The following is an 11,946-nucleotide window of genomic DNA, read 5'->3' as shown; positions in this document are numbered from 1 at the left end:
GCCCCGCGCCCGCTCCCGGCCCGGTGGGTGCAGCCGGGCTCGCCGCGGCCCTCGGCCTTGTCTCGGGTACTTTCGTGTGTGCCGCTGATGTGCACGCGTGGGTCTCCCCGGGCCACCCGCGTCGTGCGCTGTCAGCGGGTTTGGGCGCTCGCCGCTCTCCTGTGTCGGAACTGGGGCAGCTTAAAATACTTACAGGAGGTCCGAGGGGTTTTGTCCTGGCAGCGATCGCTGGAGTGCGATTCTGTTCTCACCTTGATGAAGCAAACCTTAAAAGAGAGGAGTCAGGCCGAGGCCCGTTCCGAGATGAGCTCTGGGGGGGGCGAAGGCAGAGGTCTGACTCTGACCCCTTAGGTTCCATTAGGCTGCCGTGAGCTGAGTTTTAAATTTTATTTTTTTTTTTCCCCCCACCGTTCCCTGCGATCTGGGTACTTCAGCCCGTAAGTACAAATTCTGCTTTCTGTACAGCACCTGTCTGCCCTGATGGCCGCTGGATTGGATGTTACGACATTGATGTTCTTCAGCAACTCCTGGCTTTTAAGTTTTTTGTTGGTATCCTCATCTTTGGATGGTGGCCCTCCATATGCTCTTTCAGGCCATCGATATAAAGCTGTCACATAACATCTGCTCACTTTTAAAAATGAGCTGTAACTTTATCTTTCTTTTAAACATGTGGTTTGTTTTTGTTTTTTTTTTTCCAGGGAGCATATTTAGAGCAACTCTGAAAACAAACAAATACACACTAATTTTTAAAAACTGCAGGCGTGTGTGTAGTTATGATGAGTGAGCTAGTGCTGCAAAAGGTGAACGCTTGTGTCTAGTGCCTTAAAATGCTGCTCACTTGAAATAAAAGGAGCTTGTTAGTCTTATTGGAGGTTCTTATCTTTTAGCGTTAATGTTTTTGTGCTTGATGTTCAGGGTCAGTAATTTCTTCTACTGCGTTGCTTTGGGAAATGCAGAACTGTCTCTTGCTTTCAGTATTTCCTGGGTTAGTTAACTATTAACTCCTCCTCTTTCGGAGAAAGGGAAACTAATCTTCTCTTGAGTTTCATTTCAGCAGCTCACCCAGATTCTACTAAGAATCTACTATTAGAATGTCAACAGGCAGGTAAATGCCTAATTAATGCACTTTTAAAGGAAGCTAATATTAAACTTTACTTTTTTAGAAGCATTAAGATACTAAAATAATCTCCATTAAAAAAAATAATAATATTCTGTGCAACATAATACTCCAAATACTCATGACTTCCTGCAAGAATTTACTTTGCAAACAAAATCAGAGTTTGCAATACAGCAGATGGACACACCCGTGCATGTGTCTGCATCTTGGTGCAGGGAATGTAGTGAGGCCTGAGCTGTGCAGGTAGGTCTGTGAAAGGTCACAGGTATTTTAGGCAGGATAGCTGCAATTCTTAAAGGAAGAGGCAGGGATTTCCTCGGAAATGTTTTGCATCAGTTCAGGACACACTGTCATTTTTCTTTTGTATATGGCTGGAGTTCTGTTTTTGTTCACCAGTTTTTAATGCCTCAAGAACATTCAGATTATTCCTTTTGAATGCATTTGTTCTTCAGATACACTGAGTTGTTGGGTTTTTTTTCTTCATAAGAGCAACTTCTGAATTGTGACAACTGTAAAAACAAGGACCATTTTTTCACTCCAGTGAGTGGACTTTTTGAACTTTGCCTTACAAAGGAGGATGTTGTCCCTGAGACTTACTGCCCCAGAATATTGTTCTGCATCTTTAAAGAGGAGTTTCAGTGATGAATGTGTAGTCACCTCGGTCTGACAGTGCATGAAAAATCTTTAAGGGCAGTGATAATGAATACAAAAAGAAACAGCAAATCTTCTGCTATCCATTTATGCCTTTACAACCTGCCAAAGGCATGATTCAGTTTCCAAAGCTAGTTCCTACTTCTGCTTATGTTACACTAATTCCCATTCTTCTCCCCTCAGTCTGGATGTTATACTTTATGGCTGAAGCTGCTAATGTTTTTATTCAATATTGAGGTTAGAGGTTTTTTTATTATTTTTCACTATGCACTTTCAAAATCAACTGAAAATTCTACTTTTATCATTGCATTTCACTTGCATCTCTGCAAATACTCCATATTTGCCATTTGAAATTCCTGCAGGTGTGTCTTTGCAGCTCTTTTGCTTCAAAGAGTGAGTGTTGAAAATTTTTGGGGTTGGTGCTCATTTTAAAAAGGTGACCTCTTAGTCTGCTGTAATGCATGGGATTCATGTTGTGCTGCTCAGAGCTGTATTTTAATAACAAGCCCTGCAGCTCTGCCTTCTCCTAACTTTATCAACAAAAAGTTTCAATCACTCTCCTAGGATTCTGTCATCTTTCTCATTCCCGTGTCTTCTTCACAATCCACACGTCCTTTCATCCCTTTCAGTTGCAGCTGGTTTCCAGTTTTCAGCCAAATATCGTTTGTGTTATCCTCTCCTAAATTTGTTCCCTGCTTTCCTCGTGCTCTTTGCACAGCGATGCACGTTCTGACTGATGTGTTGCAGATTTGGAGGGAGAAACCCACTTAGATTGCCTGTCAGTTGTGAGAAATAAGGGCATCTGATTTATGCATGCGAGTTTCAATCTTGCAGTTTAGTTTGTCTTCCTACCCTGGAAAGGAAGGGAAGGGGATGTTTCTGTCTGTCAAATAGAAGTTTATAAAGACCCAGGAACAACACCTGCTTGGAGGAAGGGCTGGGTTTTGCTCTCTTTGCTTCCCCATCTTGTTCTGTCTAATGCTGTGCTCCAGAATGCCTTTCTCCTGGATCTAGCTTCTTTCTAGACGAGCCTTACAGCACCTTGTGCCGTGGCGTTGTCTCTGTATCTACACTTACTCTTTGGCAAATTGGTTCTTTTTCAAAATTGGTGCCAGTCTACTGTTAGCCTGTCCCACCTGACTGTGTTAAAGGATGTTATTTTAGGATCTTAAGTGTAAAGAGTATCTGGAAATGGATTCTTCTCTAATTTAGATCCCAATTTTCATGAATTCCACCTGTATCAGAATTACATCCTTGGAGCTCAAAAGCTATAGTCAAAATCACCAATGAATTTCAAAGTGCTAAATCCCAGTCTGCTTACAGCTTGAATAAAAGAATAATATGGGTCTGTTTTGGCTGAACATATTTCTTAGTCTTGCGTTTGCAGCCACTAACTTTTTTTCCAAATGTTAGCTGTGCAGCACAGCTTTTTATAGTTGTGTGCATTTCTGCAGTCTGGGTAGATTCTGGGGATGGACACCAGCGCTTGGATTTCTAATCCCGTATGGGCCATGTGGCTGTGGGAAGTTCTGCCACCTATTTTGGTCTATGTTGTCATGTATAAAATGGAAATGTGCTGCAATGTAGACAGGCATTATTTTAGGTCATCACACTTTATTACATTTGAAAAACAACTTCAGCTTTATTTAATTCCTGTCACCAAAGTACGGGGGAATCGTCGTGTGCAAATGTACATTTAAAATGTAATTTTAAAAACTTCTGCATTGTTGACTTCCCTCTGCGGATAAAGGTTTGATCTCTCAAATGCTGTGCATGCTTCATAAAATTTAAGTATTAACAATCAACAGGGCTGCTGAATGGATGATTTCATTACAATGAGATGTTAAAAAAATTCTAATTCAGTTCCTGCCTTTGTAATCAATGAACCAGTGATCCATGTTCACTAGAAAGTGGTTTTGGTTTTTATTTTTCTCTGGGTAAATGAAGTTAGAAAGTATCAAATGAAGTTAAAAAAAAATAACTTGGGAGAGCATTTGCTGCTGCTTCTAAGTTTCTGAAAATGCTTATTTTGCAACAGTCTGCACATCTTATCACTGTTTCACAAAGATGCTGCTCCTGCTGTGAGCTGGCATTGAACACTCCTGACTGCGCTGTGCTTCGCATCGGGCGGATCCTTTTATTCATGAGCAGTCTCGTTCATTTTGGTGGTTCTGCCTTGACAGAATGCTTTTAAGTGTTTCATGGTTTGGGACAAGATGGTTCAGCACTCTGCAAGGTTAAACCTGTCTGTGTTGCTGGTGAAGTGTAACAAAATATCTTACTGAAGTAATCTACTGTAAAAAAAAAAAAAAAAGTGTATATATAATTCAGTTAAAAAGCATTTTAAATTAAATCATCCTTGCGACTTTTATTTCCATGAAGTTCAGAGGAGGAAGTGAAGCTGGGTTTTGTGATTTCTGTCCAAATGCTACGTTTGGAATGAATCCAGCTACACCTGTGTTATGAAGAGAACTTGACATCTAATTGCCAGGTGAACATGGCACCACAGGTTTTTCTCTAGAAATTTGAATTATGACTAAGATCAAGTGAATTCAGCTGTAACTAGGTAAATCTGTCACTTGGCAACTAATGGGGATCATGTGAGTCACTGCTGTGGGTATTCTCATTTCATATGTATTTCTTTATTAGTGAAGTTTGATTTTTTACAACTAAATGCCTTTTATTTGTAGGAGCAAAGATCAAATTTGTCACCGCTGTCTCGGAGTTTTCAGGTAGGCTTGACATAAAGTTTGGTTACTAGGAGAGATAAGTAATAATGAAGATGATGATTGGAATGGAAGTCCAATAAAATAAATACCTAATGTCACCATTTGGCTCTATTATCCACTCTCTAGATCAGCATGATGCTAAGTCAGCAAGGCTGCTCTTGAGTATAAAGTGAAGATGAAGAAAACTATTTCAATAATGTCTACAACGAATGAGAATACTGAATTTAAGGGATATTTCTGCATCTTAAATTCTGCAATTTTAAGGTCTCATCTCTGTCCTGACCAGGATACCCTGGTGGCCCTAGTGACTCGGACAGACAGGGCTTAGTTTGTCTTGTTTTAAAGCCTTTGAGTTAAAGAAGAAAATGGCACTTTATTATTCAAGATTTTCAGCTGGTTCTGACCATTTCTGCAGGAAAACCCAACTGGGATAAAAGATATGCATAAAACATTAAGACCTTGATTAATAAGACTAGAAAGAAAAAGAAATGGTTTGGTTACAGGAGATGCTGTGAACCTCTCTTAGTCCGAAGTTGTCTTCAGGAATGCAGAGAAACAACTGCAGTAACAAACTGGCTGGTTTTGGGAGTGCAAAGTGGAGGGCACAGGAGACCAACAGGCAGGAGAACATGTGTGAGAGATGCTAAATTCAGTCAGTATATATATATTTTTTTAATTTTTTTTTTTCCAGAAGACAACCTTATTCTGGATCTCTAATCTGTCTCTTTTCTCTAGTTCTCAGGCAGGCGCAACTGGAATGCAGCAAAAGACTTGCAGAGATACAGACATGGTTACCCGGTATGGACTAAATGATGATGCACATACTCTTGTGGCTCTTCCTCATCGTGTGCTAAATTTAAGAACACTTTCTAGATGTGAAAGCACCCTTTTGTCTTTACATTGACAGGCTCAGAACCTTTAAAGGATTCATTTGTGAGGAGGAAGGGATGATGTGTGTGTGGGTGCATCAGAAACAAGCTGTTACTTCCCAAAACACGTTTCAAGGATTTAGCTTGAAATGTTTAGGAAACATGAGAGAAAGCAAGGAGAAGTGTTAAAGTGAATATTGCCTTTTAAAAGATTGCTGCTTGTTGATTTCTTGTTCTCATCTCCAGGGTTTGATAGAATCAGAAAATGAGGAGGAAGAAGAGATGTGGAATTTAAGCTTTTATAAAAATGAGATTCGCTTTTTGCCTCAGGGTAAGTAGCTTGTGTAATAACTGATGCAACTCTGCTGCAGCTGGTTGAATTGGTGAAGGAGTAGCTTGATCTGTGTGGGACAATTATTAAAAAACAAACCAAAAGAACCAGAGCATACCACCAAAACAAGAAAAAACCCAAACCGAAGCAAAAAAGAAAAAAAAACCAAACCAAACAAGAATTTCCATTTTGAAAATGTCCTTGTTCCTGCTGTATGTTCCTCGGTTTTCTCTTTGGCTGTCAAAAGTTAAGGAGGTTTTTTTTATGGCTTACCAGGATGATTGTCTTGTTAGAAAAGCTAATGCCTCATGTGAACGCCTGGCTCTGGGTAACGAGCCACCTTGGGTGACTGGCTAACTTTTAATTTTCATTTGGTGTCATTTCTTCTTGTCTAACTTTTCTCCTTTTCTTTTCAGGTTTGCACATTGAAAACCTGCTTGAATCTTGGTGGGACAACTATGAAGTTCTGGAAGAAAACCATTCTTACATACAGTGGTAAACTGCATGAATATAGTCCCTCGCTTTAGTTGTGCCTCTCTTTAATAGTCAGTTGTGTCTGTGTTCCTGAAATCAGCTTCCCAAAAGGCCTGGAATTACTCTGGAGTGAAATCTGTGTCTACTTTATTTTTATTGAGTTATTTTCTTCTGGAAAAAACGCAGTGGAAATCATGAAGACGGGGGTTTCCAGCACAGCTGTGGCAGTCTATCTGCCATGCTTGATCTTACAGGATACTGCAGAACGAGGTGTTAGGGCAGCAAGAGAGATTATGATAAGCAAAGTATATTGTTATCTTTGGTGTAGACGGTGCTTTTATGGGAGGGATTTATTTGTCATACAGTAAACTACTTCTGTGTCCGTAAGGATGTGAGGTCTCCAAGAGATGCCTCATGATATCATGATTTTTGGAGTCTTTTTGTAGTTTTATCAGAATGGGCACCCTGGGTGGGATGTCATCTTTCCTTATTTGGGCTGAAAATTTCTTTCCCTGCAGGCTATTCCCTTTACGTGAACATGGGATGAACTGGCGTGCCAAACCACTCACATGTCAAGAAATCAAGGTATTTAAAGCTTTTTGGGGTGGGTTTTTTGAGATCTGAAGGATGTTAGGCTTGTTCCGTAACTCTTTATATTTGAAATCTAGGGTTGGTTTGTTTTTTTTTTTACATTGCTTCCTTGGGGCCCTAATGTGAATGGAGTGCTCTCCAGCACTGTTAAGCATTTGTCTGTCTTGTGTCTGCCAGTAGGTATATCAGCAAATGAAATGTTTAGTGATATAATCAAGTGTTGTTTAAAATTTAGGTGCCACTTAAACTGATGCTGGTAATTAGGGAATCACACCTTGTACTCATTGGTCTGTCTTGTTTTCAGGCCTTTAAGAAGTCCAAGGAAGTTATGCGGAGGTTTATACGTGCTTATCAGCTTATGCTGAGATTTTATGGAATCATTCTGATCAACGAGGCAACTGGAGAACTTAGGAGAGCAGAAAATTGGGCTGAACGATTTAAAAACTTGAATCGGTGAGTCTCTTTATGCTGCTAGGCATTTACTACAGCCAGACACTTCTTTGAGAAGAAAAAAATAAAAGCCAAAGTCAAGAAAATCCCCAGCCCTTGAGGAACGTAGGCTTTTGTTCAGAAAAAAAGTTAGCTAGCTAAAGGAGTTTTAACTTGGCTCAGCATCTTGACTGTAGGTCATCACACTGTGACTTTAATTCAGGTGACAAGTATAATGGGTAAAGCAGCTGAGACTGGTTTTCTTTTGTATCTGATGCAACTGTTAACAGCAGGCATTCTTCATGTTGGTTTCCTGAAGTATGAAATACAGACTTGGAGATATTAATATTCGCTCTACCAGCTTGTGTTTCAAACCATGTTTTAGGCAGGAACCACTGACACGTTTTCACAGGTAGCCGAATTGTCGTTGTAGCATTCTGTTAAACTACAAAACTGTTCCCGTATGCTTCCCTGGTCGTTTATAAAGGTGTCTTAACGTGTAAAATCCTTTGAATCCTTGGTTGAAAAGTTCTCTGCAAATTGATGGTAATGTTTTTATGTTATTGCGGGTCTTATCAGAGATAGTAATGATGCTTCATACTCTAGTACCACTAATGATACTAACAAGGGCTCTGAGAGGGCTGGGCATACTCACAAAAGAAAAAGCAACTTGAAGACTGTCAAGTATGAAAAAAACAAAACAAAAAACTTAACAATTTTGCCTATGTGTTTCGTTCAGGTTCAGCCACAACAATTTGCGGATTACTCGCATCCTGAAGTGCCTGGGGGAGATGGGTTATGAAGACTATCAAGTGCACTTGGTAAAGTTTTTCCTAACAGAAACTCTTGTTAAGGAGACATTACCAAATGTCAGAAGAAGTGCCTTGGATTACTTCCTGTTCACCATCAGAAGCAAACGGAAGAGAAGAGAACTAGTCCACTACGCTTGGCAACACTTCAAACCTCGAGGCAGCTTTGTGTGGGGGCCACATGACAAACTCTTGAAGTACAGGCCCCGCTCTGCCAAGTCACAGCTGCACCAAAAGGCTGAAGATAAACAGGAAACTCTGGGTAAAAACTGTGGTGATTCTGTGGAAGAGGATCAGAACCAGTCTCTAGAGGAAGAACAGAAAGCTGGAGATGCTTCAGGCTTTCAGCCTAAAGTGGACAATGAAGATATGAAAGAGAAGATCAGTGAACGTGTCGATAAAGACCTAAAAGAGAAGATCAGTGAACGTGTCGATAAAGACCTAAAAGAGAAGATCAGTGAACGTGTTTTGAAGAGAGGAGATGGTGAAGAGGAGAAAGAGGCTTCATTTACCCAGCCGGAGGAGAAGGATTTAAACAGCGAGGCTGAAGAAGTGCAGGGTACAGCAGAGAATGATTGCACAAAGGAGAGCAAGAAGAGAAAACTGGATGTAAATATGACAGACACTAAAAAGAGTGGACCGTTGAAAAGCCCTACTGATATTGAAAACATTTCCCGTAATCTGGGAGAATGTGCAATTGATGCAGAAATCCCTTCCTCAGCTCCACTCTCACAAGCAGAAGAGGACCAGGAAACACTGAAAGAAGACAGTGCAAGCACCAAAGACTCAACAGTGCCAGAGACAGCCGATGCAGCTGTGAAACGGAGGAAAGTTGATAAAAAACCGTTAAAAAGGATCAACTTAGCCATAAACCTGAACATGGGGCCTACTGCCTCTAGTGCCAAGTTAAATCCATCTGTTGCAAACACTGAGGCTGAAAAAGAAAATGTCAGTGAGGAAAATGCGACTGTGAAAGTAACAAGTGAGAAGGGTGATGGTGATACAAATGGTGGGGCTGTGAGCCCCCCAGTTGGTTCCAGGCTCCGCAAGACTGGCTGGACTTCTCCAGTAGGTGATGGCTTAGAGTTGAGTGGAGATCAAGTCACAGCAAAGAGCGAACAGCGCTACTGCAACAGCACGCTCTTGGGAGGCAAAGCAGAGGTAGATGGGGTAGAACAGCATAAAAAGGCAGAAAATGCAAGTGAAAAGGGGCAAGCAGAAGTCACGGGCAAGAAACAAGTTGCAGAGAGTCTTGAGCAGAACATGGCATCCACTTGTCCCGAAGAAGACAGTGCTGAGGGTGGAACACAGAAGTCTGAGAGCTCTGAGCATGCAGCAGAATCTAGTGAAGAGCAGGTAGCAGCAGAGTAAGCCCAGCCCAGCAAACGCTCGATCAAGTGGAGATGACACTGCCCTGAGTGCTAGGAGCCAGCTTTAGTGATTTGGATAGCAGAAATACATGGAAGAGTAAACTTCCTTTGGGCTGATCCAGGAAAGCCCCTGTCTGACTTTCACTTTTTTTTTTTTTTTTTTTAATCATCTGTAGTAAGTTCAGTGAAATCCAGTCCTTGGTTACCCTAAAGAGAAAAACTCATATTTTAGTTGTCTTCATCTTCATGGACAGGCTGTGTCCTCTTCCTGGTTTTTATGTGGTGATCAGGACTGTCTTAGAGCAACAGAGATTTTTGCACTTTGCTTTGATTCTGGTGTGTCCCTTCTTAAAGAGAAGTGATTTGTTTCCTTGAATGAACTAGTCAAGTATTTGATAAATACATGATTTTTAATATAAGACAGCATGACCTAATTTGCCAGGCCTTTCTATTACCATGTCACTTTTTATTTTGGAAGGCTGTACCTTCCCAGGAGATTTATTCCTGGCAAAGGTGCTGTTTTCCTGAAAGAGATGAGTCTGTGAATTTCCTATCATGTAAGAGCTCTCCTCCTACAAAGAAAATAGGTTTGACTTTTTAGGCTGAGATAAAATGCATAGTCAAAACCTAGCTCTGACTGGTATTAACCTTTGTATACAGATACCGTTCTCCGGGGTGCAAAGTGCTGAGTAATTTGTTCCCTTTATCCACCCCCCCTGCCCCGAAGAAGTTGATTTGTAGTGCTTGTTAGAGTTGATAAGAAGGTGAATTGTCTACGGCTTTCTAAGAGGAAAAAAACCTTCAGACTTTGCATAAAGTGCTCTAGAGCTCTTCTTCCCTGGGTTTTTCCACCATTTTCAGACCCTTGATAGTCTCCCACAGATATATCCACTACTGATTCAGAGGCCTGCCTGCCTCAGTTGCCAAAATAGGACAAATATTTGTCACTGCATTTTTTTATTTTTTTTTTTTCCAGACTCTGCCGTTAATTTGCAGTGGCCTGTGGGACTCTTTTCTGCAGGCCTGTTGCATGAAGTTAGATGTGTCAGATCTAACCCACTTCCTAAGTCAGGGCAGGATTGTTTTACCATTCCCGATCAGCGTGTCAGACAGTGAGGGCATGGTCGAGTGCAGCATGTCTGGAAACCACAGGGCTTTGTGGGGCACTTAATTGAAAGTTTAATTGGAAGGGGGTACGCTTGTCTGGTTCATTTATTTACAGCTCTCAAGAATTTACTTTCAGACCTTGCCAGCTATTTGCCTGCTCTAATGTTGCTGACCTCCCTGTTAGCTATTCTGCTTGACTTACACACCATTCAGCCAAGTCTGAAGGAGCATTAAACAATTTAGCACTTTCACTCCTAGAGATTTACAACAGAGGATCTATTTCATGAAGCAGAGGAAACTTTCCAACAGCCGTAAGGTCTGGACTTGCTGTTTGCTCGGATTGTTTGTTTTAGTTTGGGGGTTTTTAGGTGCTATTTGTTTTGTGTAGGAGATGGCTAGAGGCTTGCCCGCCTTGCCGGAGAGCAGATGCAGTAGTCTGTGCAATGTTATTTTTTTTTTCCTCTCTGCTGCGCTCTTAAGAAGCTTCATCTTTCAAGGAATTTGCTTGGTGACTCGCCTTTCCAGACTGTAGGTCCTGATCCAGCAGGCCACATACCTGTGTGTGGGAGTAAAAGCCTGCAAGCTTAACATCTGATGTTTGTGGTCACACGTGCTGGAAAAAGGCTTTAATGATTCTAAAAACACTTCTTTCTTTTCTTCTGAACCAATGGAGTTAAACAGCCAATAAGAATACACTTACAGATATAAATACTTGAAGATGTTGAGTGAAAATTCTTTCATAAAAGATTAAATAAGAAATTGTTAATTGTGGCTTTTGTACAGATGTATAGTATATTTTTTATTTAATGAAGTTTTCATTGTGAATATGTGCTCAGTTGGGGCATAGATCATATATCGTTATGGTGATGTGGGGTTCATAATTGTGTTTCATGGGATTTCACTGTGAGCCCCAGTGTGGAGCGCTCAGACCAAGCCCTTCCCCGTCATGATCAGGTTTAGAGTTTTGGCTGTAGGGGTCTGCAGTGAGTTCACAGGATGTTTTCCAGCACTGAGCTGTATCACAGAGTCTGTTATGTTGATGTCACCTATTAAAGCATGACTTTAATGCACACCATTTCCACTCATGTGTTTTTTTTTCATCTTTGAGGGCAGGACACCACCACCACCACACCCCATAGCCATCTGCTATGTTGCTCGGGCACCTCCAGTGAGCGGTACACGGGGTGTCCAGCGTTCCCAAGCAGAGCTCTGGAGGGGCCAAACCTGCTGCTTGTTTGGGGGGAGGCGATGCTCAGTCTTCCTCCCCTGCTATAAAACGTGGCCAGTGAATGTGGTGAAAATACCCACCCCACCCTCCACATGCTTCTTGTTTAACGATACACTTTGAAATGTTTCAGTATTCCCTGTCTTGACTCTGTGCTGCCATCCTCCCAGATGTTGTGATGCTTTGCAGAGCAAACAAGGACTTTGCTTTTGAGTAATTCTCAGGGCTAGCAGGCAAGAGGGCA

The 11,946-nt window shown here is 41.4% G+C and overlaps 1 protein-coding gene across 1 annotated transcript; it reads left to right on the top strand.

Moving 5' to 3' along the window:
• The first annotated feature begins 1,319 nt into the window (after window positions 1-1,319).
• OGFR (opioid growth factor receptor) lies at window positions 1,320-11,547 on the top strand. Its single transcript, XM_026862022.1, has 8 exons — window positions 1,320-1,657; window positions 4,459-4,500; window positions 5,233-5,295; window positions 5,613-5,697; window positions 6,114-6,192; window positions 6,690-6,756; window positions 7,067-7,215; window positions 7,931-11,547. Exons 4-8 carry the CDS (start codon window positions 5,649-5,651, stop codon window positions 9,369-9,371), a joined length of 1,785 nt encoding a protein of 594 aa, XP_026717823.1. The 5' UTR covers window positions 1,320-1,657; window positions 4,459-4,500; window positions 5,233-5,295; window positions 5,613-5,648; the 3' UTR covers window positions 9,372-11,547.
• The last annotated feature ends 399 nt before the right edge of the window (window positions 11,548-11,946 follow it).

Source organism: Athene cunicularia (assembly GCF_003259725.1).
Source record: "Athene cunicularia isolate RWA chromosome 20 unlocalized genomic scaffold, athCun1 chr20_part1, whole genome shotgun sequence".
Lineage (NCBI taxonomy): Eukaryota > Metazoa > Chordata > Aves > Strigiformes > Strigidae > Athene > Athene cunicularia.
Note: the sequence above shows the minus strand (reverse complement) of the source record. Positions and strands in the feature narration are given on the sequence as shown.